This window comes from Syngnathus floridae, chromosome 13 (genome assembly GCF_059516105.1).
Source record: "Syngnathus floridae isolate MCC-2025c chromosome 13, RoL_Sflo_1.0, whole genome shotgun sequence".
Taxonomy (NCBI): domain Eukaryota; kingdom Metazoa; phylum Chordata; class Actinopteri; order Syngnathiformes; family Syngnathidae; genus Syngnathus; species Syngnathus floridae.
The window spans coordinates 5,702,964-5,730,439 of NC_142425.1; the positions used below are offsets into that span (position 1 = coordinate 5,702,964).

The 27,476-nt window shown below is 39.5% G+C and overlaps 1 protein-coding gene across 7 annotated transcripts in view; it reads left to right on the forward strand.

Moving 5' to 3' along the window:
• Positions 1-27,476, forward strand: part of ptprsa (protein tyrosine phosphatase receptor type Sa) — a 166,627-nt gene that overhangs the window by 128,499 nt on the left and 10,652 nt on the right. For 5 of the 7 annotated variants that reach the window (XM_088393314.1, XM_088393316.1, XM_088393315.1 and 2 more), the window contains 13 exons: positions 3,127-3,720; positions 4,695-4,789; positions 4,896-5,146; positions 5,653-5,740; positions 5,863-6,075; positions 6,207-6,373; positions 8,788-8,903; positions 15,244-15,341; positions 17,173-17,296; positions 19,342-19,517; positions 21,486-21,605; positions 22,640-22,794; positions 24,565-24,850. In XM_088393314.1, the coding sequence (XP_088249440.1) occupies positions 3,127-3,720; positions 4,695-4,789; positions 4,896-5,146; positions 5,653-5,740; positions 5,863-6,075; positions 6,207-6,373; positions 8,788-8,903; positions 15,244-15,341; positions 17,173-17,296; positions 19,342-19,517; positions 21,486-21,605; positions 22,640-22,794; positions 24,565-24,850 (2,483 nt within the window). Of the gene's footprint in view, positions 1-3,126; positions 3,721-4,694; positions 4,790-4,895; positions 5,147-5,652; positions 5,741-5,862; positions 6,076-6,206; positions 6,374-8,787; positions 8,904-12,452; positions 12,501-15,243; positions 15,342-17,172; positions 17,297-19,341; positions 19,518-21,485; positions 21,606-22,639; positions 22,795-24,564; positions 24,851-27,476 lie in introns of all 7 variants that reach the window. The other 2 variants (XM_088393319.1, XM_088393318.1) reach the window with 2 other exon arrangements.

Below are 27,476 nucleotides of genomic sequence, written 5' to 3' on the forward strand. Positions count from 1 at the left end.
TGCTCTCAAACAACATTTTTTGATTTTGTGGTAACCAGTCCTGCATTTCTTTCTGGATTGCTGTCTTATATAAAGTAAGATCTGGAAATATGCCATGTGTAATGTAGTGCAAATTGTGTCTCCTTGACATTTCTTGCATTACAAATTCAATTTATCCATGAACCCTTGCCACATGCTCTTCTGCATAAGAAACACAACATTAAAAGGAAATGGAGATGAAGGTAGTAGTTTGATGAATTTGTCTTGACCTTTCCAAGGTTCAGTTTAAGAAATACCTCATATCCTTCACCCTTAATATATGTGTCCACATGCACAACATAGCCTCTTGACTGTTATTAAGGACTTAGATTTGGAAGTCTGGACAAATGAGCTGTAGGTTAAGATGTTCCCAATGTACAGTTGAACAACTGTAACTGCAAATTGTGTTGTACAATTTCAGATGATCACGGCGGCACTGAGTCTGTATGTTTTAGTTGATGTGAGCGTTCATCTAGCGATGGCGAGAAAGGGCGGAAATGGGTGGGAAACATGATCCCTACTTTCTCAATCAGGCTGAGTGGGTGTCAGCAGCAGGCTGTTAATACTGTGGCCTGATGGGAAACGTGCCAGGAAGCTCACGAAAGGGGATTGAGACAGAGAGTAGAACCTGAATTCGATGCAGAGAAGTGGAGGAGGGGTGTTGGATTGTAGATGATTCTTTGGGGGGGCTAAGGGAGGGGAGAGCAGAAGAAACAGTAGATCGATGACCACCAAGGGACAATCAAGGTCTGAAGAACCCCCAGAATTATTCACAACACACATACACACACTTACAAACAAATATTTATTTCCAACTGCAGTATTTGTCTTCAAGGCAGATTGCTCTTTGTCCTGTGTCACCTTCATCATTCCTCATTTTTTATCCCCCAAGATTGTCTTGCTCTCTCTTTTACAAACAGTTACACTGCACACATGGCTAAACACACATCAAACCATTTCACTTCTCATCATATGAAATGATAGTTAAAATATACAACACATTTTGAAGGTTTTTTTTAATGAAACACAAACACAGACACTAATCTCCAACATAAAATGAGATCGGGACTTTGCTGGCATATGTGATAAAAACAATACGCTGTTGACCACCCCCGGAGGTCACATCCATTTAGGCAAAAATACTTAAACCCCCACTTGTAAAAGTTAAGAGAAATTTGTGGATTAAAGATCAAATGTTTTCAACATACAGAACTTGTACCGTATTTTCCGGACTATAAGCCGCTACTTTTTGCACAAGCTTTGAGCCCTGCGGCTTGTAGTCCGATGCGGCGTATCTATGGATTTTTCGTGATCTTTTTGATGTCTAATACACGTACACACTCGTTAGTAAAAAGGTTGTGAACCGCTGTTGTGCGGCACCGCTTTGCTTGACGGAGGGATATGTGACCAGACACGGTCACTGGGAAAAATTGTTGATGGCATGTCGGTGCGCCAGGCAAATAGGGCCACACAATTGACACGTACAAGAGACGGAACGAGATAAAAGCGAACATTATTGGAGAAAGGAAGCATTTATACACAAACCCTTATTATGGGTGACAAAGGAAATGCATATGATGCCACTTTTAAATCAAAGGCAGTTGATTTGGCTCTTAACGAATAAAATGGAGCTTCTGCGTGTATTGTAGATGTTTCCTCTGGCCACTAGAGGGCACTGGGCTATTGTTGATGGCATCTTGTTGCGTCGGCTTATATGTATATGAAAAAAAAAACCAAGATTTTCCCCTAATTTTTGCTGGTGCGTCTCATAATCAGGTGCGGCTTATAGTCCAGAAATAACGGTACATTTTTTGCAATCAAAACGCTGCAGATTACCAATACCTGAATGACTGAGAATCTACACAGATGCACTGATCTATACAGTGAATTGGAGTGAAGAAAAATTTTGAATTGAGACACGCACTCTCAGCAGTCACATTCAGAACGATCTGATTTAATTTCCATGATTAGGAATGAGCATGAAAGCAGAGTGGGGTTCTTAATGACATCAAGATGGAATTTAGTATGTAGAGGGATTATATTAGAGGCATTTCTCTCACCAAACACGCTCCCCCCCCCCACCCCCCATTACTGGCAAAGATCATCGTCAGAAGTCATCTTCATCTCAGTCCAGCAGAATGTGGACCATTAGCAAACGGAAATGATCAAAATGAACAGGAGGCTGATGTCCTGCTTACTTTGAATGATTTAATTTGAATTGATATCATATGCAGCCACTAATATGCAGGCGCAGTGTTGCTAGTATCCCCAGATTACCATATTCCGCAGTAATTGTATACTGGTAGAGTAAACGCAAAAGCTGTAATGCAAAAAAACAAAGGCAAATGTATCCATATTTGTCTCTAAGATAGCATGCTATAAAAACTACTTTGTTGTTTACTCATACACCCCAGGCAATACTTTTATTTTTTAATTCCTGCTTGGATTCCATTTCACCGTTATACACGTATTGAATTACAAGCTGTTGTGAGTTCTTCATTCAGTACATTTTTTTATTCTAAAGTGACAAGACTGAGATTGAGTAGTGTCATTGCAAGACTTTTTTTGGAAGGAGATAATTGAGTGAGGATAGAATAGAATGCTTTTGCAAGTAATCCTTCCTCATCCACAGCCATCTCTCAAGAACAATTGGTGGCAGCTGAGGAGCTGGCGGCATCTATCCTGATAAATTGTGAAAGTAGGACTGTAACTAGGCTAAGGTGTATATTGTCCAAAACTGAATGCACTTGATGCTTATGTCTCTCTCACCTGAAATCCGAATTGTGTGAAAAGTGAGTGCTCCATAGTGAGCATGCTACACTAGCTTGTGCCTGATACAAGATAGATGTCATAAAATCAATGCGATTGTTTCTCTTATCAGTTATTAGTAATTGCTACCATTATGGGAGGGTTCAATTGAGGACACAACAGGCTCAGTATGAAAATAACAAGCTGCTTTACTTTTTACGTATATGCTTTCTTTACCTTGACTGTATGTCTCATGAAATGATAACAATTGTAGCATTGTTTTAAATAAACGTACAAGATCTTTAGTTTTGTAAGTACGTTTTCAGTGAATTACGCTTTTTTGTTTATTTTTCTCTGCAGTGCCTGGTCCACCTATTTTGTCAGTGACACAGGAGTCTGAAACATCTGCTCTGGTATGTTGGGACCCACCAGACCTGAAAGATGGCATGGACCTTCAAGGTTACAGGCTTCAGTTTGGTCGTAAAGATGTATCACCTTTGGCCACACTCGAGTTTTCTCCCCAAGAGCGGCAGTACTCCTTGGGCAACATTCACCGGGGTGCCACCTACCTATTTAAACTCTCCGCCAAAAGCAGAGGGGGCTTTGGGGAGGAAGCTGGTGTGGAACTCAGTGTACCAGAGAATACACCAGGGGGATATCCACAAATGAATGAAGGTTCCAACGTGACATGTTGCTCAGTGCAGCTGTCCTGGTTACCACCAGTGCTGGCAGAGAGGAATGGTGTAATCACAGAGTACACTTTGGCCTATAAGGAAGCTGATTCCGGAGGAGCACCACGGGAGCTCCACTTGCCCCCCAACCCATCCACCTACGTGCTCAACAGCCTCAAACCAAACTCGGCATACGATGTGAAAATTCGTGCGCACACCATTGTAGGTCCTGGGCCCTACAGCCCACCTATCCAGTATCGGACTGTGGGCTATGATCCAACAGGTAGGCCTTGCCTGTTTCTCCCCCAACCCAATTACCAGGCGGTTGGGAGTTTTTGCAAGAACACAAAAAACTACCACACCCCTTTCTATCCACCTGCACTCTTCCTCAAGAAAGCTAATAGTGATATTAAGATGCTTGCTGTTGGATACTCACTTCACTAACTCAAAGAAGGTAAAACCAGAGTCAGTAAGTCATAGTCAGTCCTTGAGAAAGAACGGAGAGCAGCCTTAAAATCTAAGGTAAGTGCTGTATGGTCAGACACTCCTTAAGTCGTCTTTGCAGCCCCTTTCCAGGCACACTCACACTAATGCCATCTTACACCACCAGTTTTGAACGAAGGTATGGCTTTCAGGCAAACCCAGTCACAAATGAGTTTTTGGACCTTTTGATAAGGACAGAAAACTGGTCTTGGTTCCTTGTTTTGGGTTTGAGGTTGTTTTAAGATACTGCGCCCTTTCTAACCCTCTTTGTTTTGTTTTCTTCTGCAATTCTTCTACCCACTTTCCCTGCCCCTTTACGGGACACCTTGTGGCATGGTATCCCCCAATTGCACTGCAAAGGCATGCTGTGTTTTGAGTCTGTCTCTCTGTTCACTTGGCAGCATGTCAGTAGTGCCAACCCTAAATCAGTGGAGGTAGAGGAATACTGGGGTCTTGCTTATCATCGTCAACATTGATTTAATTGATAAGACAGTGTTGAGGTCGGTTGGCACTATGATGATAGCTAGCCAGTGGGCGCACCTTTGTGCTCCATGGGTTTGTCTTCCATGAGTCTTCCGTGCTCTGTGTCTTAACCAATGGCATTGCCCTTCTCACAGTCTGTGACAGCTCACCGATTCTCACTCTCCAAACCAGAGGAACGTTGCAGGGGAACAACTATTTTCTCTTGTTGCTTTAACCAGAGGTTTTCACTTGTACTGGTGCTATGTTCAATCCACTTATTATACCTTTTTCCACCATTTCCCTACCAAACAGATGTTCCAAAGAATTTTACCATCAAGTGGGCAACCAAGACCACAGTGGTCCTTGCATGGAAGTTTTCTGAAAGCAGGTCCGCATACAAATGCACGGTACGTTTGATGAAGTTACTTTCTAGAAATTGGCCTCCCGCAAACTACCTAAAAAGTTGAATTCTTGAATTTGTGTCAAATTCTGAACCCTGCGTTTGAATTCTAGATCGAATACAACCGTCAAAAGTTGGACATCGATGCCAGAAAGCTCCGGGTCTTCATTACTGGCCTGAGGCACAATACCACCTATGAGTTCAGAGTGACCTGCCAAGAAAGCATGGATGGTGGGCCAAAACACCGTGTTGTGGCCAGGACTGCCCCCCTCATTCTGGTCAAGAAACCAAAACTAGACATCTACGCGGAGCCTGACAATATTCTCTCCATGTCCTTCCCACCAGTTGATGCCAAGGATGTTAAGTGAGTCTAACTTGCTATAATGTATGATCTAGCCTTGAACTTAGTCATGTAGCTGCAACCCTGCAGAATACGTAACACATCCTTCGCTGTAAGCGGTATTCGTGATGAAAATAGTAAAATGGAAAATTGTCATTTTCCAACAAAAATGTTTTTACAGTATTACAACCTTAATTGTTTTAATTGTTTATAAAAATGCCTTTTTAAAAAAACATTTGCAAGTATGAACTGCTTTGAACAGATTTAGTGGTTAAAAAAAGATGAGCGATTGAATATGTTTTTTAGGTTCAAAATCTTAATTAATTTTGTGGATTTAAATTGTTTTGATTTCAAAATATTTTTCTAAGTTCACAACTTTCAAAATTGGATGGATAACGTTGCTGTTATCAGAAATGACTGGAATGAAATAATTCTGGTCTGGTCTTTTAGTTTACTGTATGTCTCACCAACATTTATAGTTTTAAAAGAAAATAATTTTGTTTTTCCCGAATGTGTTGTATTTTTTTAAGGAATTTTTATGTGGTTGTGGTACCACTGAAGAGAACCACAGGTACTGTGAAAAATCTAAAGACTCCTGATGAGATGGACATGGAAGAGGTAATGTGTTGAAAAGGGGGTTAGAGGTTTGGGTTAACTAACCCTAACTTACCATCAATCTACATTAGTTCTCATTGTGTAAAACACACAAAATATAACGCAAAACCCTCTGCATCAATCAGCTGTTGCGGGAGGTGACCCCCAAGCGCCGTTCACGTCGTCAGTTGGCCCAGTTGGACCAGTGGAAGCCTTACATCACTGCCTGCTTCCGGCAGCTTCCCTCCAGCTTCACCGTGGGCTCCGACCATCGGCAGAGCAGTTGTGAAAACAAGGCTCTAGAACCTGGCCAGGAGTATGTCTTCTTCCTCATGGCAGAGCTTAATGCTACTGCCGGGGTGAGTTTTCTCCTTTAAAAGCAGTCAGCCGGAATATTTCAATTTGAGTGTGTTGAGATAAGATTATTTTTATTTACCCCTTTTTGTAATTAAAAATACTGCTGATAATAACTTTGTGTTTTTCGGCTCAGAAAATGTTTGCAACCAGTCCTTACACTGACACAGTGTTAACTCCTGAACAAGTCGACGACCCACAGCCAATAGAGACTGGCGGTGATGGGCTAATTTGGGTGGTGGGCCCAGTGCTGGCCGTGGTCTTCATCATCTGTATTGTCATCGCTATCCTCCTGTATAAAAAGTGAGTTGGCCGTTTTATTTTTGGTTTGAAGGTTGTGAATGTTACCATTTAAAAAAAATCTAACCACGTTCGACTTCAAGTAAAAATATGTCAAGGGCAGTTTACAATTCATTCATTTTGGACAGTTGAAAGTCTATGCATGCTTCCCTTCCTTCCCAACAGTGTTTTAGGATTACAAACAGCGGCTCTGATGCTAGTCATTCACAAGCGAATCTAAGCGAACGTTTGAGGAACTTGGGGGCTTTTTTTTCTTCCTCAGCAAACCACAATGGCAGTCTTTTCAGTATTTGATGTTGAACCAGTAACTTGCTTTTTTTATTGGAGAATCTACTACTAGAATGTACATGACGAATGAAGAGCTTATTTTATATTAATGCCTGCATGCTACTCCAAGCCCCGACGGCATGGTTGCACGCAAATGTAAAAAGTATGTCTTGTTAATCCTGAGAAGTGAGGGGGTCAGAGAAAGGAGAAAAGAGGAGATTCTTTGAGATGTCAAAGGCTACATTACAAACATGAATCATGCATTGAAAAACCCTTACTTTGGGCCACAATCATACAAGAACAAAATAGGGGACCCAACTTCATTCTTAATTTCTAGCACCTACTTACAATAGTTTTTTAAAAACAAAAACCTGTATAGAATATTTTCCCATTATTTATAAATAGGTTATTAAATTATGAGAATTTTGTAAACCTTCAATAACCTATTCTAGAGTACCGTATTTTCCGCACTATAAGGCGCACCTTCAATGAATGGCCCATTTTAAAACGTTGTCTATATATAAGGCGCACCTGATTATAAGGCGCATAGAATAAATAACTCAACGTTGCTCAAACGTTAATGCAGTCACAATATAGTAACACTCGAAATAGTGAAAACAATAACAATATATCAGTAACTCAACGTTGTTCAAACGTTATTATCACACAACACACAAAATAAACACGTAAAGCTTACTTTAATAAGTTAGTCCTCATCCACGAATCCATAGTGGTCCATATATAAGGCACACCGGCTTTTGAGAAAATTAGAGGTTTTTAGGTACGCCTTAAAGTGCGGAAAATACGGTAATGCCAAGTTCATGCCATAGTTTTTCTGTTTTAGTACTGTGGGAATGTCTTACTAATTATATAAACACGATATCACACACGAGTAATGGTACCATTATTATGAAGATATACCAATGTATAGATTATTCCAAAACTATCTCCGTAATTAAGGTCCAGTATTGTTTCAGAGATGTGTCCAAAGACTTCTGTCCACATAGAATTGCCCATCATTACTTAACTTATTTTAACTGCATACATCAAATGATTTAACGCTGTATCCTTTAGTGTGTCAGAGCTCAAACTGAGCATTGTGAAAAATGCAGGCCAGAACCCTGCATTAACTTAAGAGGTCTGCTATGAACTTTCCAAATAGATGCTACTACTGTCAGATGATCCCTGTCTGACCTTGCCTCACCTCCGCCTTGGTGGTTAGGGAGAGTAACATCTCTCCTTGAATCTCTGTTTTTTTTTTTCTCTGGTCTCTTTCTCTCCCCCTCACTCTCCTGTCTCCCTGCTCTTCCAATCGCTCCCTGGTGAATAGTGTTTCCCGTCTCTGCCCTTGGCTCTGACTTTACCCTCCTCTGTCTGCAGCCACATTCTGATCACACACACACACTCACACACACGGAAATCTCCTGCAAATGCTAATGAGCTTTATCTTGCAATTTTTGCGGGCCCAGCAGTGACCCTTGTGAATCTCAAACTGCTCTCCATTGATTTATCTCTCTTGTTGGCTCTCCCCTTCCCTCTTTTCCTTGTGTGTTTTCACCATCTTTATGTATTTATTTGACTCCTATTGCCTTCTCTGGAAACAGCAAACCTGACAGGTAAGGTTCAACTGAATTCTATCACGTTTGACAGTGGAAAGGCAATGTAGACGACCTCAGCAGAAAAGATATCTTTAATTAAAAATTGAAACATCACCCTTGTGTGTTGGATGTAAAATTAAACTGTCATTCTTAGTTTTGTGGACAAAATACAAGTGAAAGTGTATTTCAAATGTGTCATGCAAGCAAAATCCTTGGTTGGAATTGGGGCAGGACACGATTAGCGAGGTTGCTTCATCCCGTTTCCCATTTTGGCAAGTTCTGTGTTTGTTCAGTGCACACAATGAAAACTGTGATGAATTGTGACTATGTACGTACATGCCAAAATAAACAAATCAATCAAATCAAATTAATTATTGTGGCTGTAGGAGACTCACAAATGTGCACATAATTTCCTCCTCAGCTCTTGATTTGCTTTCACGCAGGTTTTCAAGTATTTGTATTTTTTTAAAGCTCATTAGTGGGCTTAGAAACGGGTTTTGCAATGCAGAGCTTTAATTTCAACCCCCCCTCCCTGTTTTTCTTACAATCCAGTCGCAAGAGAAAAGAGTCAGAACCACGTACAAAATGTCTGCTGAACAACGTCGACATCACGCCTCATCATCCCACCGACCCTGTGGAAATGAGACGAATCAACTTCCAAACACCAGGTATGGAAACTCCACACAAGTCAAATCAGAGAAATTTTAATTATTTTTGTCAAGATTTGTTTGATACAGCTTTTATATTGAATCTTGTTTCACAGTCCATGTATGGAAACAATATAATTAATTACGAAGCATCTAGTTACAATGTTTTAACAAAACGGTAAAATCTGAGTTCTAGTATATTGATAAGAACATACATTGCTGTCCATAGAACTATGTAACAAATATCTAGTTTGGGAGATCATTTAGTTAAGCAGTGTCTTTCAAATACTGTGCTTATCATGAATGAGTACTCTTCGACTGATTTGTGTATGAATAATTTATGATTTGATATGGTACACAATTCTATTAATCCAAGGGTGTCAAACTCATTTTTTTCGCGGGCCGCATTGTAGTCATAGCTTCTTTCGGAGGGCCATTATGACTGTCAACCCAAATAAATGTATGAGCACCTCATATTATATACAGTAAAAGCTACAAAACAAACTGACAAATAACTCATTTTCAAATCAGACGAGTAAAAACTGGTCAAATATTAGAAAAAAAAAGACTTTATTAAAGGTGAAGACAATTTGCAATTCTAGTAATGACACGAATTTGATGCACAATTTGTCTTCGCGGGCCACATAAAATGATGTGGTGGGCCTTGAGTTTGACACCTGTGTATTAATCACAGATTTGTCAATGTGCACTTGCCAAACTATTTTTTTTAATCATTTAATGTTGCTATAATGCAAAAATGAGAGCACAGTCTGCTAATCTAAAAAAAAGATCAAGTTCGAAAGAGATCAATTACAGGTGAGTCTAATCATGATCTAAATTCTGAAAGTTTTTCCCTCTGAGAAATGGATGAAAAGCTTACTTTTCAAAGGTGGTGTGCTCATTTAGGTGGAGCACTCTAAATAAATAAACAAATCAAGCTCGATCTTTGCGGTTACCTTTAGCTAAGTCTTGTGGGGATATATTTGAAAGTTTGTTGCATCATTCATCTTGCCTTTACTTTGCTGATGCTCAGTAGCCTCCTCTCAATGACTGTGTTCTCTCACTTTTGGCAGCTCATTTGGCAGAAGACATTTTGAGAGACTCGTACTTGAATTTGAAACGCATTTTTGTCGCGCAGCCAGCCAAGTCGAGAGCTGTTTACAGGATTCAAATAGACACTCCTTACAGTCCTTCACTCTGCTTCTGCTTTTGACTCCTTTTTTTAATTCATGGTCAGTCCTCTCCATCAAAAGATCCACATTTCAAACTGCAGCTTCTCTCTCCAGTGTCCTTAGGGTCACGTACATGCAGTGCATACTGCCCTGTGTGCTTTTGTGTGGGAGTTGGGTTTAAAAAGAGACTTAAGAAAATAGTATTAACCCCCCAACCATGGAATTCATTATACTACCCCATATTTATCTTGATCAGTATTTACAGCCTCTTTCAAATGAGTGGCTGTGTAATGACAAGGGTACATTAATGGTCACTTGCTGAGGTCATCTGACATCCTGCATTGTCTTATGTACACATAAATTGACTAATATATGCAGACAGTTCTCTCTAAATACACCACATTTTTATCGCTGCACCCCGGGAATTACATTTAAATGGACGCTTTAGACCAATTAAGTGAGACGCTGAGCATTTGTGAACATCACCATCAGCTAAAAGCAACCATTGTTGAAATGAGCACGCTCCCGGTGCTCTTATGCTCGGCCTGACTCCATTCAGTTGAGCTTATGCTTTATTAGCAATTGTGCTGCTTCAGTACTAAAATGATATTTGATTGTTTTTTCCCATGAGCAATGCTTCATTAACGTATTTGAAAGAGAGGTTGTGTGTGTGTGTCATGTGATAGCCTCACACATTGACATCGCAATACTACTAAAGGCGCAGAGTGGCTCGTTTTTTTTCATTATCTACTGTGGTTTCCGGGGTTTAATTGGAAAATGGGGCCAAAGTAATGAAGCAGCACAACTCGGTGAATTCTATGTCCAATCACATCGCCTTTTGCTTGGAGCGCCGACTTGTTGTTTAGCCTCCAACTCCAACCTTTTGCCATATTTTACCCTCATGGTATCGTCTATCTCGACATATAGCCCTAGTTTTCAATGAAAATGAAGTACTCATCATAGTAATTGTAATTCACTTCAGGTAACCAAGTACTCATCCTAGTAATTGTAATTCACTTAGGGTAACCATCCTTCGAATTGCATCCTTCTCTGGTAGGAGGTACACTCCTCACCACAGTTAGTTACAATATTTAGTTAGCAACATTACACCAAAACTAAAAGGCAATTAAGGTCAAAAGATCAATCTTACATTGATTAGAATCATTATTCCGTATTTAATGTAAACCAACAGCAAAGATGGGCATTCCTTGCACGCTTAGCAACTTGGGGTGAAAAAGTGAACAGCTACTGCTACCCTGAATGGACAAACTTAGTTGCACAACGCGTGTGTTACAAATGTACTCAAATGTGAAAATATTAATACATAAACTATACATAAATACACAATACTGATACATATTGATCGTTGAGATGCCAATCGTCTCCTTCCCTTCAAAACTAGTTTGATTCTCCCAAAAGTGGTTGGAGAGGACTTCTCATGCGGAACAGAGAATACTTTGAACTTTCATCAAAGTCCTTAGGTACTGACTCCCGTCAGCTTTGGCTACAGAACTGACAGCCAAAACAAAAATATCGATACCACTCCACAGCTTTACTCCTGATGTCTCCAAAAGAAAACCTTCTTAGAATCCGTTTTCACCAATAAAAATGTTTTTTCTTCCTCTGTCCACCCATTTCAATTACATTGGGATTCATAAAAGAGATAACAAATCAATTTTTCACCACTTTATAATCTTTCATCTTGGTCTTGTGGACTTGTTTTTTTCTGCTTTCTGTTTTTTCCAACCCAACCAAAGAGGTTTTGTTTTCGTCACACTTTTCACCTTGGCTTGTGTGCAACATTCTGGCTTCAAGTTAGGGTAAAATTTCGTATAATGGTAGGTATACTTGATCCCACTGATCGCATTCAATTTTGATGGATATCCACACATTATAAAGTCATCAACAAACAACTATAATATTATGGGTCATTAACTGTAGTGTCAAGGTTTCATCCACACCGTATTTGTATTTGAATTGGAAAGGTCATATTGATGAACATTTAATATGTTCGCATTTCATTATATAATATGCAAGATTATGTTTAACAATAACATCAGGTCATGTAATCAGTGATCCAGAATTAGTATTAATTCTGAATTCGTATCAAATCTGAATGAAACAATAAATTGTATAAAATCCTTGTTCGTAGCAATTTACTAATTTTTGGGTCATTTTTTATCAAAGATGTGCCAAAATTCGTACTAAAGGAGTTCTACATCTATATAGATTATGAACTGGCTCCAAAGACTTATTCAGGCCATCCTTGTATACTATATAAAAAACAAACAACAAAAAAACTGTTCATTGTCTCCAATCATTTGTCGGCTTTCCGTAACCATTTTCTGTTACATTACCGACTTTGTGAAACATTTTCCCATGTTTGCTGTTCTTTCAGATTCTGGTCTAAACAGTCCTCAGAGTGCAGCTGAAATTGAATATGAAAGTTAGTCTTTATGCTCTTAGTATTTGCATACCAGCTTTTGTTTTTGAGCACTGCTTGTCTCCATTTACAAATGAATTGCATTTTTTTTCACATGACGCAGCATAATATCGGCACTAATTTTTTATGTTGGTTTCTATGGGTGTACTGAGTCGCTTCAGTAAATCACAGTATTCACTTGGCTGTCAGCTATGCATTAATCCCACGTGCATAAATAACCACTGAGATCACGTCTGTTGATGGAGGGATACGTTTTCAAGTCAAGTCGCTGTTATCTTCATCTCCTCCACCTTCCTGTGGCTATCCTTGCTCTTTTACCACTACTGCACCATTTCCATTTGAAATGTAGTGACTGTTTTCTGTGCTCAAAGATAAGCAACAGAATTAAACTAGTGGAAAACAGTTGCTTGAAATTTGATTAGTCTCTCTACTCACTGAAAGATGATCTGAGAGAGAGAGCGGGAAGAAAAATGCTCCTGGATTTCCTCTAACCCCTGCCTTCCTCCTCCTTTTATTTCCTTAGCTTAGCCTCTTCCTTTTTTAAATGGAAATTGGCATCGTCAAAGGGCTTTTGGAAGGAGCCTATCAAAAAGATCCATTATATATCTCAGATGCGTCAAGAGTCAGATCGAGAAATTGGAAATACAAAATTAGACAGCAAAATTTGTTGTCTATGCTTATTGATCATGTTTATAGTTGTGCTGGGAAAAATCTGTAGGTGTGTAGGGAAAATGTGTAAAAGAATGCTAAGCGCAAAGGAGGGAAAGAAAGGAAGAGTGAACTGGAATAACAGTTTGTCCTTGAGTAACTTCTTGAGTAAGAATTACAACAAAGCATCTTTTGTTAAATCAACATTCCAATCCAGCGTGATGTGTATAAATGACAGCGAGCGAACAAATAGACTCTTTTCTATTGAACAAATGCATTTTTGAAGGATGCAGTGAGAGCTCAAGTAATCGTTTGAGTTGTGAGGTCCATCAATGCGAGTGTGGTAAGTTCTGCTGACAAAGTGCAAAGATAGATGATGATGATAAAGAGTGTAGGACCATCTGTCTCTTCCTGCAGCAATGTGGTTCGTTTTGGCTGTGTGATGTTTTTATTGAACTGTTGCGAGCACTTATGCATGCAGACGGTAATGTGGGCTGCCCCAAAGTAAAAGCAATTGATATAGTGTGTCTGCAAAGCTGTACACATTCACAAATGCATGTGGACAACCATCCAGGCATTTGCACACATGCACACAAAAACCACACAAACATTCTTTGATCTCTACTGGAAAGATCCATTTCCTGTTCTCTGCAGGAGAAATGTGGGCCCCTTATTTGCATACACATTCCCTGCTTTCTAGCATAGCACCTTTCCCTCTGAATTTCAAGCAACTAAACTGACAAGCACATTTAATTTTCAATTTAAGTTTTTCCTGTCATCCTGTGGCAGAAATGATAAATAACTAATTTCCAAGGGGTGCATCTGCACCCTGCATGCATATTAAGGCATTCACTCGCTGAGTAAATATAAATGAATGAACAGATCAATACACCGAATCCTTGATTTGAGTTTTTCTTTTGTCTGACAGGGTATTTATATTATTTCAATGTGTGATCCACTGAAAATGAGCATGTTTCTATTCCCAACCTTGTCCAATCTGTTAATTCAGCGTGTCCACTCATTTTCTGGAGAGCGTCATGGCATTCCATGTCATCTCCATTTGTCTCACAATCTTGTTGTAATCTTCAAAAATCTTCATGTAGTGGATGCTGCTGCATTGTTCTGTGTATAAAATGAATCGATGTCCCTAAGATAGCACTGAGAGTTGTGCAACTGAAGCAAACGATACAGTTGACCCTCTTCTGACAAAGCATTGTCATTGAGAGGAAAACTAATATAGTTTATCTGATCATTCTAATTTGCATGGCCAGTTAGGCCTTAGGGTTCTTTAAAAATCTTCTTTTTTTCCATTGGGCATATTTTAACACTCATTTGGCATTTGAGCTTGGTGTGAAAAGAAAAAGCCACGTAAAATAGTAAAAATTGCCATGCCGCATGTGGGGACAGAGTCACAATGTCTGGTCCATACTCTATTACAGTCCTTCAGTGTCTGTCCCTGCATGACTTAGTAAAGATAGTCCACAGCAGGACAGTAAATTACTTTCCTGCTACGGACTGGCGTCACTAATAAGTACTGTTAGTACTGAGGCTACTTTTGCAACAGCTACCCAATACACACATATGAGGGAGCCTGAAAAAATTAAATGTCCAACAGTTTAAAATAAAATAATTTCTATCCAAAATGGTTCTGCCAATTCTGATAATTAGGATGTTTTTATTTCGGAGCCCTTGTTAGTTTTGAAAATAGCTTCTGTGCTTCTGCTGATCAATCAAGTATGCTCTCAACCATTGCCTTTTCATTTTGATTCAATTGTTACTTGTTGACAAATATTCTTTTTCAGTCAATGCATTCATTGTAAAAAGCAAAATTGACAGTGAGATGTCTAGTTTTTCCCTCCCGTTTCCTCTCTTTAAAGGAGTTTGCTATCCACAAGCTCAAATTCCAATAACACACCCAGTTAATACATTATTTTACTTTACACCATGTTGTGCACAAGCTTCCCCATCACTAAAACCCAACATTCAACAATTTTATGTATGCAAAGACCTCACTCATAAAGTGAAGTGTATATATATTGTCCTAATATGTCATAACTTTTTTTCCTGCTATTGTTTCCTCCTTTGTTTTGGCAAGCAGGTATGATGAATCACCCTCCCATTCCTATCTCTGAACTGGCTGAGCACACAGAGCTTCTCAAAGCCAACGACAACCTGAAGCTCTCCCAAGAATACGAGGTGGGTGGACAGAAATTTTCTCAGCCTTCAGATTTTGTAGGACACAAGAATCCATTTTATTCACTAGACTAATGGTGGTGGTGTTTTTTATCCCCGTCACAGAAGGTGCAAACATTTAATATTGTTTTGATGATCAATTACTTGTTGATTAATTTTTGCATGTGAGTGTATGTATGTATGTATGTGGTTGTGTGGGTGTGTGTATCTACATATGAGGGCAATGATTAACATGAATCTTGGGGTTTCCCTTAAATTTGAGAATTTGTTAGAGTCGCCATATCAGAAACAAACTCTGGCAGGTATGCACATGCTTTGTGTTGTACTCAACTGAAGTGTGGTGTTGTGAATTTAAGTATTGGGAGGGGGAGCGGCTAACTGAGCTATCTTGAGTTCTGCGATCGTTCAGGTTGTAAATGGCACCGGAGTTGATTAGAAATCAGGAGCGCTGAATCAGCTCTCGTTTGCATACAAGCAATATCTCCCGTTCGCTGTCCCTAAATCACGGTGGCTGTCGGCTCACGAGGCTGAGGTGGAAAGAGGGTACACAAGCATGGATTGCCATCATCATGCCTGCTGGAAGATGTTGGATGTTTTGGCGATAATGACTTCTCATAGCATTGCAGCATTTCCGCAGTATCTATTATTTATGAATCTACAGCTGAGCCGTGCAGTAAAGGGACAAGCTTGTTTCGCTCACGGAGGCGAAAGACGTGATGCCAAGTGTAATTATTTGGCTTAAAGAGTGAATTCAACCACCCAATCTTCTTCTCCCAATATATCTTTTACTCACTCGCCCTCCCTGTGCCCTTTCAAACAACCCCATCAGCCCTCAGGAAAAATAAATGACCAAATTAAATAGAGAAGTGTAATTTTAATTTTGTTATTTTCGTGATGAATGGCCACTCGTCCATGCGACCATGCTTGCCAAGCGCCGCTCTACAGGCCGTTGACTGATTGGTTTTCAGCCAGGCAGGAAGTGAAGGGAGAAAGAAAAATGGAGGGAAGAGGCAAGAGAGGGAGATGCGGCAGAGGCTTAGATAGTGAGGATTTGCTGAGCCCAGAGAGCAGCAATAATAAAGAAAAGGTGCCCATAATTCATCCTAACGTTACTATACATAGTTCGTACAATTTATGCTGCCAAATTCTGCCAACCGCTTTGTCAATGGTGACGCTCTCATTTAGTGTCTCACACCAAATTTTGCTTCCTTCAGTTTCAATTTGACCACAGGAACCTAGAGTGTTCCCTCCACTCCTTGCAACAAAGTCTTTAAACCCATTTTAGCTCCATTGCTTTAAGACATTTCCAATTTTAATATTCCCTGAGCCCCACTTGAAATCCCCAATCTAACTAAATTAACAATATCTTCTAGAGTCACATTTGACCATTTAATATGAAGCGTGAGAGCAGCGCACCCTTCAATATTTTGACTGCTCACTTTAGGAGTATTTTGTCTGAATGATGTCAAAGACCAACAGATATAATAGACCTCGGGTGACATGCTGCTTCAGGCGACATGTGGAGACAAACTGTCGGCCTCTTCCTTCCTTCCTCAAGCTGTCACATTTGATTGTACACTAAAGACCACACGCAACCAGTGACAGCTTTCTTCACTCACATTAAATTGCATAATAACAACAATGCATTTCATTCTTTTTAGGCATATTGATATTTTCCATACAATTTTCTGAAGCTTCGTTTATAATCCTTAGATTATTGTGACAGGTTAAAATATTCCCAAAAGCAATAAAGAATTAAGTTTTACAATAAGAAATGTCATTCTTAAACTTTCAGTTCTTCTGTTTGTGCTCTTTTGTCTTTGTCCCCCATCAGTCCATTGATCCAGGCCAGCAGTTCACTTGGGAACACTCCAACCTGGAGGTGAACAAGCCAAAAAATCGTTACGCCAATGTCATTGCCTACGACCACTCCCGTGTCATCCTGGTTCCCATTGAGGGTAAGGCTCTCATTTTGCTCACTCAGACACTTGTTTTCAACATTTTGAAGCTGAACTGTTGCAGTATGAGTTTAAGGACTTGTTTCTGTTTAACTGGGCTCACATTTACAGGATTAAAGTTGTCAATTCAAGAGAACATTGGTCCGGCAATCAGTTTGAATGATTTAGGATTTATTTGTTTTGTACCAGACTATTTGTCAGATCATCCTCTAATTTTGTCTTGACGCTCCTCAGACACAGCGCTGGGGGTAGAAAATTCTTCTTTTGTTTCCTAAATCGTTCGGGACGTTGCCAGGGGTAGTCACTCTTCACTTCTGACATTGTTTCGGGCTTGGAACACTCAAACAACTCCTGATTCCTCTCAATGATGACAAAATCACTTCTTCTCCGTTCTTCCCTTTTGTGTGAGCTAAATGTTCCAAATAGATTTTCAACACTTCACAATTTGTGGTTGGAACATTTAAAAAAAAAAAAAAAAAAAAAAACCTCACAGAGAGAGGGGAAAAAAAACAAACGCCTCATCCATAAATACATAAATTAATCAAGTCTGAAATTTCTATTTTACACTGCAGTGATTCTGCTATTAGTTGCAGCAGAATAACAATTCATGCACACCGCCTTTTCTCCATTCATTTAGCCATGACTAAAACCAAGTCACCACTCTCAGTGCAGTATCCATTTTAATGGAATTTGCATTGCCTACATTCTCTACTCCTAAATTATATCTTTTATTTTAATTCATTTTTCTTCCTCTTGTGAGCATCTCATCTCTGTCCTCCTTTACACTCTATTTTTCTTTCCCTCCACCTTGGTTCTTGTCCTCACTAAGCCTCCTTTCTCTTAAACTCTTAAATTAGACCAGCCAAGTGTTTCATTGTCACTCGAGTGTTGCAACGTCTGGCACAAAAACGTGACTTTCAAATGCAAAATTCTCCATCTCCACTCCCGGTTTGAATTTCACCTAACAGGACTGTAAAAGTTTGTTTTCTCATCATGTGCAGGATCATGACCCTCACAGTATCGTCAGCTTTGATTTTTACATGTGCAGATCAGAGCTCGGTGACAAGATAAGCACAGTGCACGCTGAAACGACAGACTTATAGTGCTCTTGAAACTCTGCCACGCAGTGATCTACATAGTGTACCTTTGAAGTTGTGTACTACAGATACACGATGTCAGGGAAAGCAAAAGTTCAAGATCACAAGTCTTGCTGGTTTATATATGTGTACATCCACAGAGTCAAGAGATGATTAATTGCACAGAGTGAGCCCCTTCGCGCTTCTAGTATGCATCTTAAGGACTTGTTTGACGGGTCCGCCTCCTGCTTTTAGCTTCACATATACTGTTGAGGCGGTGAGAAATCAGATGGAGTCTGTTGTAGCACATCCATACATTTGCAGTCCAGACTGAACAACTGAGACTGAACAGATGGCACCAATCTGGGGGGGGAACAGCACAAGGGCTCCTGCTTTAAGGCAAAATAAGAGATCTTTTGACTTTTTATGTCTAACATATGTCTCCTGGAAGTTAGAAAGGGAGACAATATTGACACTTTAATTATGAACCAATGTTGGAAATTTACAATACGCAGGATTTGTTAATAGTAAAAATAGTCTGTTGTTGCCACCTGTTCTTGCTGCCTGAGACTTCTCACATTTTAATTACAAGTTGGAAAATAAGTCTTCTTTGTGTAAAGCATTATATTATTACTGTAGCTTATATCATCTACAAAAAAGAATGTGCTCTAATAAGTCATGACCCTGAAGAAGGCAGAAAAAAGGGGAAGGATGTATGTGGCCTATATTACACTACACTAACCACTTTGATGAAGAATGCATATACCGAGCCAGCTTGTAGCTTCATGCATTGTAAATTTTTGTGTAGCTTCGTAGGCATAATTTACAATAATTCCATTTATGATCTGACAAAACAGGAACATTTAAACATCTTTTTCCTTGCAAGATTTTTACATCTTCACTTTTAAGGAAAAAGGGTAATTGATGTTCACGAAAATGAAATACTTTTTTTCTCTGCTGTTTGTGTAGGAATCACTGGTAGCGACTACATCAATGCCAACTACATTGATGGCTACAGGAAGCAGAATGCCTACATTGCCACCCAGGGTCCTTTACCAGAAACATTTGGGGACTTCTGGAGGATGGTGTGGGAGCAAAGAGCAGCCACCGTGGTCATGATGACCAGACTGGAGGAGAAGTCACGGGTAAGTCTGCTCAAGCACACAAAACATTTGTTTTTTTCTGTGCAGCTTGCCTCTAGTGACAGTCCTAGCCTTTTTAAAATGCTGTTCCACAATATACATCAAAATCAAATCAGTGATTCATGAAACCGAGGTACAAAATATGAAAAATGGTACAGCTTTGCAGTGATTTCCCAAATGCAAACTCAAACTTCATTGGCAGGTAATCAGACTTTATTTTCTTGAGATAGCTCGCTTTCAGAGAAGAATAGAAATTACATTTGTGAAATTTGAATGAGCTGGCAAATGCAGTGCCTGAACAGTTATCTCACTAATGGTCTGCCTGCTCACGTCTGATAGTATGGGAAACATCCATGGGGGACTTGGCTGTGTTGTTTTTTTATTACCCCTTCGCAGTTACAAAAGTGAGAGAAGTTTCTGTACAAATACCAAAACATCCAAGTCTTAGCAACTTTTAACACTCAAGAGATGCTTCTTTTTGCACAGAGCAGTAAGCTAAAATTAAATTGTGAGCTGGGGAGTTTTTGCAGCAACTGTGACCATTCCCTCCCACAGCAGTTTGTTGATGAAAGAAGTTAGATATAATGTTGGGTCGAGACTTACATTTTGGATAAAAGTGAAAGGACAAACAACACATAGGGTTGGTCTCACCTTTGCATCTAAAACTGCTTTCACTTCTCTGGGAAGATTTTTGCAAGATTTGCGAGTGTGTCTGTGGATTTCGTTTGGCTCATTCATCATCGGGTGTGTCCTATTACTTTTTTTTTTCCTATACTATTTTAACAATGAATAGCGCTACATTCTTACTCTAAATTTCAGATTTGGTTTTGATTTGTGAAGGTTGCATAAAAAACAGAGAGATGTCTGTGAGTGTAAAACAAGTAATCGTGAAGCTGACAGAAGTTGGGAGTGAAAAAGTCAGTCAGAGACATTTCACAGTTATTGGCCGTTGCCATGCACCATTGTCCCTTCTCCCGTCTTGTGCCTTTCGTTCCCAATGAATGCCACGAAAACCAAGTACAGTGTAAAGAAAGCATTTAAAATGGCAAAGTCAGCAAAAAAAAAAAAAAAGCTTTTGCCTCTTTGTTTCAATATTTTTGAACGGGTGTGTATTTAACCTTCAAACTATAGATGGTTTCACTATATCTCCTTTGTTCTTTTGGTTAAATCGGTCCATGAGTAGCTCCCATCACTTGAGGACAATATCGGAAACTTGAGTTGAAATTTTGTATGACTGCCTCAAAACAAATAACAAAAATGGAAAAACACAGTGTGAAATCTTCTAAGGTAATTTCCTCACAGCAAGTGTGCGCGTGTGTGTGTGTGCGTGCGTGTGTGTGTGTGGGTGTGTGTGTGTGTGTGCGTGTGTGTGTGTGTGCGTGCGTGTGTGTGTGTCAAAAATACAAACATGACTTCATCCTGTCAAGCCGAACCACTGTCAACATCAGACTTACTTACCTCGGGTGTCTCCACTTCATCTCACCTCCCTTCAGTTGTTTACCTGTGCACAATCCTGACAGGCACTGTCCTCCACTGTCAGACATGATCAGGACATGTGACCGCTGGAAGCTCAGCGTCAGTTTGAGCAGGAAATGAGAGAGAAAATGTCTTCCAGGGTGTCGCACCATATTGAATGAAACTCAATGAGATGCACTGACAGTGGAGGCAGGTGATGTGTTTTTGCAGGCTTAGTGCAAGAGCGCTGAAAACCAAATGTTCAAGCAGATGTTAAATGAAAAATATAGTCGGGCATGCAGATGTGCGTGACTTTTTTACATTAGGTACTGTTGGGTGCAGATGGGAATTGTAGAAATTAAAACAAGACAGTGTGATTCTGTGTTTACTGTGCAGTTCTCTGTTGCAAGACGCAGAGAAGTTCCATCTATCAGCTCTCACTGCTGTTTTATTTGAATGGATAATCTATTTTTTAAACCTGTTGACCCTTTTTTCTTTCTCTTTTTTTTCCCACAGATAAAATGTGACCAGTACTGGCCCAGTCGCGGTTCAGAAACCTATGGTATGACCCAAGTGACCCTGTTGGACACCATAGAATTAGCCACTTTTTGTGTGCGCACCTTTTCCTTGCACAAGGTAAATCTTTTTTTTGTCCTATTAACTGGGTTATTCCTGATTATCAGTTATAAACATTTGAAATTGTAATAATGTGTGAAACCTGAAATGAAATGAGAATGCCGGTAATATTACAGCACAATCTCTCACGAGTATTTAACTCCTAAAATGCACTTGAAAAGGCGAAAAAGCACAAGCCGAGATCAAATTTAAGTTTAATTAAAGTAGACATCACAAGCGCTACTTGCAGTGTCACACACACATTACCATGCAGAGTGACCTTGCTTTAATTGGATCTGTGCAAAGACATATTGCAGAGAATATGAGCTCATTTCATCCCTTAGCTTGGTGAATAAAATCAGATTTTCCAGGATTCCTGTGTTTAGGCAGTAGAGGACGGTGGCAGATGTACAAACGGTGAATCATCAAAGCGGTGGCCGTGGTTGAGATCCATATGTATGTCTCTCCTGCAGAGATGCAAAAATGTCTCCTCACAAGTGGCAGCCGATGGCTTGTCACGTTTTTGCTGGAAGCCTCAGCAACAAAATGAGGGAGTGACCAAAGAAAAACCCATAAAAATATGATCTCGGCACGTTTGCTTTTAATTACCACACTCATTTATTCATTTATTCAGCAAGGGGAAAAAGTCTGTCAGGAAAGCAGAAACGCCGCATTGAAATGCAAGCAGTATCTCCACAAGAGAAGAGAAGGGAGGACAGAACGATGAAGGGATTTCTTTTCTCTCATACTTTGCAAAGAATCTTTCTGTGAATCCTTCTTTTTTTCTTGTGTTGTTAAAAAACAGCTCTATCTTACGAAAATCTATGAAACACACTCATTTTCTAGTAACTGTGAGAAAAAAATGAATGTGGAAATTTTGTTAACAAACAAGGTCATTGTCTGTTAAAAAATCTAAATCAATTAATCCATATCTGTAAGCATTAAGTCAGGTTTGTGAAAGTGCTACACACAATTCTGAATTGCATTAATAGGCTCAGTGGAGGAATACAAGGTATTCTGGTCGATTTAACACGATTTTCTTTGTTTCTATTTAGAATGGATCCAGTGAGAAACGTGAGGTTCGCCAGTTCCAGTTCACAGCGTGGCCTGACCACGGCGTGCCAGAGTACCCGACACCCTTCTTGGCCTTCCTCCGTCGGGTCAAGACCTGTAACCCGCCTGATGCCGGACCCATCATCGCCCACTGCAGGTCAGCAACAGTAACTTTTATCGTAGTTCAATGTATTGGGGTGTTTGTAGCTTTATTTTTTTTCATAATTTGAAACCAAATGTCTGAATAACCTTTTGACAAAATGCCTCAAAGATCAAGAATTGTATTATATTTTTTGTCTTGCATAAATGAAGCCGTGCAGGCTGTCTCTTTTGTTAGCTAGATCAACTGGGTGGATCTTGTGTCCGACTGACTCGCCGAAAGTATTTTAATTCACGGAGGAAGATCTTTACTCACACATATCGCATGGAAACATTTATTTCACACTTGGTGGGTGGGCAAATACCTCAGAGACCCAACTGTTTATATTTAAATGTAATAAAATGGCACCTTAAAAAAATGACAATATCGTGATCGACTGCTAGCATTAAAGAACAATAACAAAATCCAAATACAAATATAATAACACCATAACACTGCAATCCAAAGACAAATATTCAAACATATTTGTTTGTTTTTGGGATGGAAAAATAAATAAATATGAGCATCCAGCACTTGTGTTTTATTTGGTTTAATTCATTCCAGCAGTTAAAAACTACAACCAACATATAGTGAAATGTTGCCATTATTAGATACTGCATATTAAACATTTACAAATGAATAAAATGCCACATTTCCTCCTGCTGTACACATTAAATAATACAGCAGATAGAAAACTGTTCTCACTCTTTCTTAGCAGTTGCAGATCCTTTCTCTCTCCAGCGATCACATCATCTTCCCCTTCAAAGCACCGCTTTTATTCTGCTCCCATTCTCCCCATGTCTGTCTCTTGTTTCCCCACGCCGTCAAAAAGAGTCACCCTAATCCAATCCCATTTTTCATGTTTCTTCCTCTTTTTTTGCCCTGTAGCCTTTAACAAATTATAGTTTTCAAAAAGGCTTATTCAAAGCCGTCCTTTTTGTCAAGATGAGAAGACCCCAATCGGTCCAAAGCGTTACACTATAAAACTGAAATGACAGCTTGTGTACGGTCTACGTGATTGTTTTTAATACAATTCTAGTGCATTGCGTCACTATCAGTTAAGCCTGCGAGTCACTATTAGGTACCCCTGTACTCTATGATCTATGATCAAATCCAGTACAGAAGCTAATTACACTTCAATGAAGAAAAATATAACACCAACTGAAAATTATGATTTATCAATCTGTATTCTTTTTCACTGTAGTTTGTACTGTATCCTAGTGTCTGCTGATTCGAATATCTTTCTATACCGTAAATCAGGGGTGTCAAACTCGTTTTTTTCGCGGGCCGCATTGTAGTCATAGCTTCTTCCGGAGGGCCATTATGACTGTCAACCCAAATAAATGTATGAGCACCTCATATTATATACAGTAAAAGCTGCACAACAAACTGACAAATAACTCGTTTTCAAATCAGACGAGTAAAAACTGGTCAAATATTTTTAAAAAAAGATATTGTTAAAACTGAAGACAATTTGCAATTCTAGTAATGACACACGAATTTGATGCACAATTTGTCTTCGCGGGCCACATAAAATGAAGTGGTGGGCCGTATCGGGCCCCCGGGCCTTGAGTCCACACCTGTGCCGTAAATGGAGCAGCTATCTATGTTATTTATCATATACTATTATTTATTGCTAATATTATTATTATTATTATTCATTTTACTACCATAATATTAGTTACTATTTTCATTATTTATTAAAAGTACCTTTATAGTGATATTCATACATACATACTTGTGACAAAATAAATAATCTTGTGTATTTTATTTTTCTCCTCTCTTTAGCGCTGGCGTTGGTCGAACGGGTTGTTTCATTGTCATCGACGCTATGCTCGAAAGAATCAAGCACGAGAAGACAGTGGACATTTATGGCCACGTGACACTGATGCGCTCCCAGCGTAACTACATGGTGCAGACGGAGGACCAGTACAGTTTCATTCATGATGCATTGCTAGAGGCAGTGGCCTGTGGCAACACCGAGGTGGCCGCCCGCAGCCTCTACTCCTACATCCAGAAGCTGGCCCAGGTTGAGAGCGGCGAGCATGTCACTGGCATGGAGCTTGAGTTCAAGGTACGAGAAAGTGACCATTGATGGAAATGTATACTCGAAATGAGTGCGAGCAAGCAAGTTTAACCTGCAATTTCTTTTATATAGGACAGAGCTCCCTCGTTAAAACAAGAAAGGATGCATGAGAATAATTGATATCCAGTTAATTACAGTTTATCAAATTATTTTGACAGTTTAAATAAAGCATGATAAAATACACAAGTATTTCACCATCAGCACGACAGGAAGATGCTGTGTCAGTAAAGAAGTACATTTCTCACAAACAGAATTTAGTCAGACACATGAGGCTGCTAAAATGTGTAATGCTGGAAGTTTATGATCCTTTTTAATTGCAGCGTGCTTCTGTTTAAAGGGGATTTATTGAGCCTTGTTGACTTATCTTTGTTATAGATTTTACACTATATGATGCCAGATGGACCAAAGCTATAGATAGAACAGTACAAAGGGCATTGTTATCATGCTTCTAGACACAAGCAAGTTGGCCAGGCTACATGGAATTCCTCCTCGTTCCCAGCTGTACAAAAATGTAATAGCTTGTAGAACTTTCTGATCTATATTAAGCAAATGAAGGGAGTGGTGGTGACGCTGTGGCTCAGATGGCAGTGGATAAAACAATAAGGAGAGCGGGTGGCTCTTTTCACATTGTGTTTGCAAATCTGTCTCTGTAAATGTGTGTCACACTCGGTAGCGTGTTCTGCAAGGATTTGCGTTTTTCAATCAAATCAAATCAATCTTTATTTGCCAAGTTTGACCATGCCAAACAAGGAATTTGACTCCGGTACATCTCAGCCTCTGTACGACATTTAGGTAGCTAACAACATTCAGGACAACATGTGCAAAAATTATTTTTGCAATTATTATTATTACAATTATTCTCAAACATCCCCTGATCTTAAACTCCCACTGTAACTATACAAGCTAACTAAATACTACAGCTTACATGACGTTTACAAAAGAACAATACACACTTTGAATTCAATTTTGATTGCTGGAAGTTCTCTGATGATGTTTTATTTAATCTATCTGTTTGGTAGAAAAAGAATATAATGAATAACTGCTGATGTTGAATTACATACATATTACATGTTAATTTGAGTGTAATGCTCAAGTTAGTCATCTTCCCATTCAACGTGTATCAGCATGGCACCCCGCCAAGAAACAATAACTGTGCTGGTGTGTTTCCACTTAGTGAGGCACAGCAGTGACGGAATCACCATCAGATGATACAGATGATAATGCTGAGCTGGCGTCAAGAGTTGAATAGGGGAATAATCATGTTCACTCCAAAGCCTGTATTAAGTAAGAGAGGTGGAAGTGAAGGAGGCTGCGGGGTAGTACATTATTGAGTGCGATGATGAACAGGAAGACAACTGCATTTGGCCTACTGTTGTGGAGGAGATTCAAATGATGATGAAATGAGTTATTGCTCTTACTGCCTGCAAGATTTAGACTGGTAGTGGACTATTCAAAAGGAAGTGACTTGAAGGTTTTTCTTAAACAAACACATTAATTTATAACTGGCGCAATAATTCCTGTGTGTATTTCTGTTTTAACAAATTTAACTTTTTTTTTTTTGTCCAGTTTCTGATATGGTACCGCCACCACACTAATTCTTGTTGGGTACAGTGCCATGCCTAAAGTTTAACCCAGTCTGCTGTGCTAAAAATGGAAAGGAATTGGCGCGTTGGTTTAGCAATAGCATTGATGCTTCTCGGTTCTGTTGCCTTGGCCAGCTTTGGATCTGAGTCACGTACCCACTGTAGTATTTGGTGATATAGCTGAAGGGCCTCTGTAGCACTGCCAGGCCGCCTCAAACCCATCCAGGTCCCCTTGTGGAGCTCTGATCAAAGGCAAGGCCGAAGCAAGAGGGATAAAGGGATGGTGGAAAGAGGAAGGCCTGAATGAAATCCAAGTGAATAGGTGCTCATGTTAAAGAGGAATCGGGGAAGAAATGCTACAATCTAATGGTTGACCCAGTTCGGATAGAAATGCCAGGAGAACCTTCAAGCACACACATAGACTGTTTGAAAACATTATGTGGACTGGTCGATCACATCAAGTGTTTTGAAGCTCATTTATCTCACTTAAGTTTTTTTATACAAACATTAGCTGAACATGGATGAGCCCATTTCTCGGCCATTCAATGGATAATTACTGAAACATTAATATCTTTAGTTTAAATATCCGTCTGCAAGGCATTTTTTTGCATACATTGCAACATATCAAAGGCGAGAGTGACCCACTTTCCAGAGTTTGCGGTTTCCTTCATTCTTTATCTACAAGTTTGTTTATGTGTGTTTGTGTTTGGCATAGATTCCCACAATTGATATCGACCCCCCCGGACTCCATGATTTACAAAAGAGGATAAACATATTGAATTACTTTCTGCGGAATGCATACTTACTAAGCAGTGACCCTTTGAAACTGTAGCTTTGTTGTGTTTTAACAATCGAATTGGTGGTCAGATGCACGGGTGGCATACAAATGTCTACATCAGGGGTGTCAAACTCATTTTTTTCGCGGGCCGCATTGTAGTTATAGCTTCTTTCGGAGGGCCATTATGACTGTCAACCCAAATAAATGTATGAGCACCTCATATTATATACAGTAAAATCTACAAAACAAACTG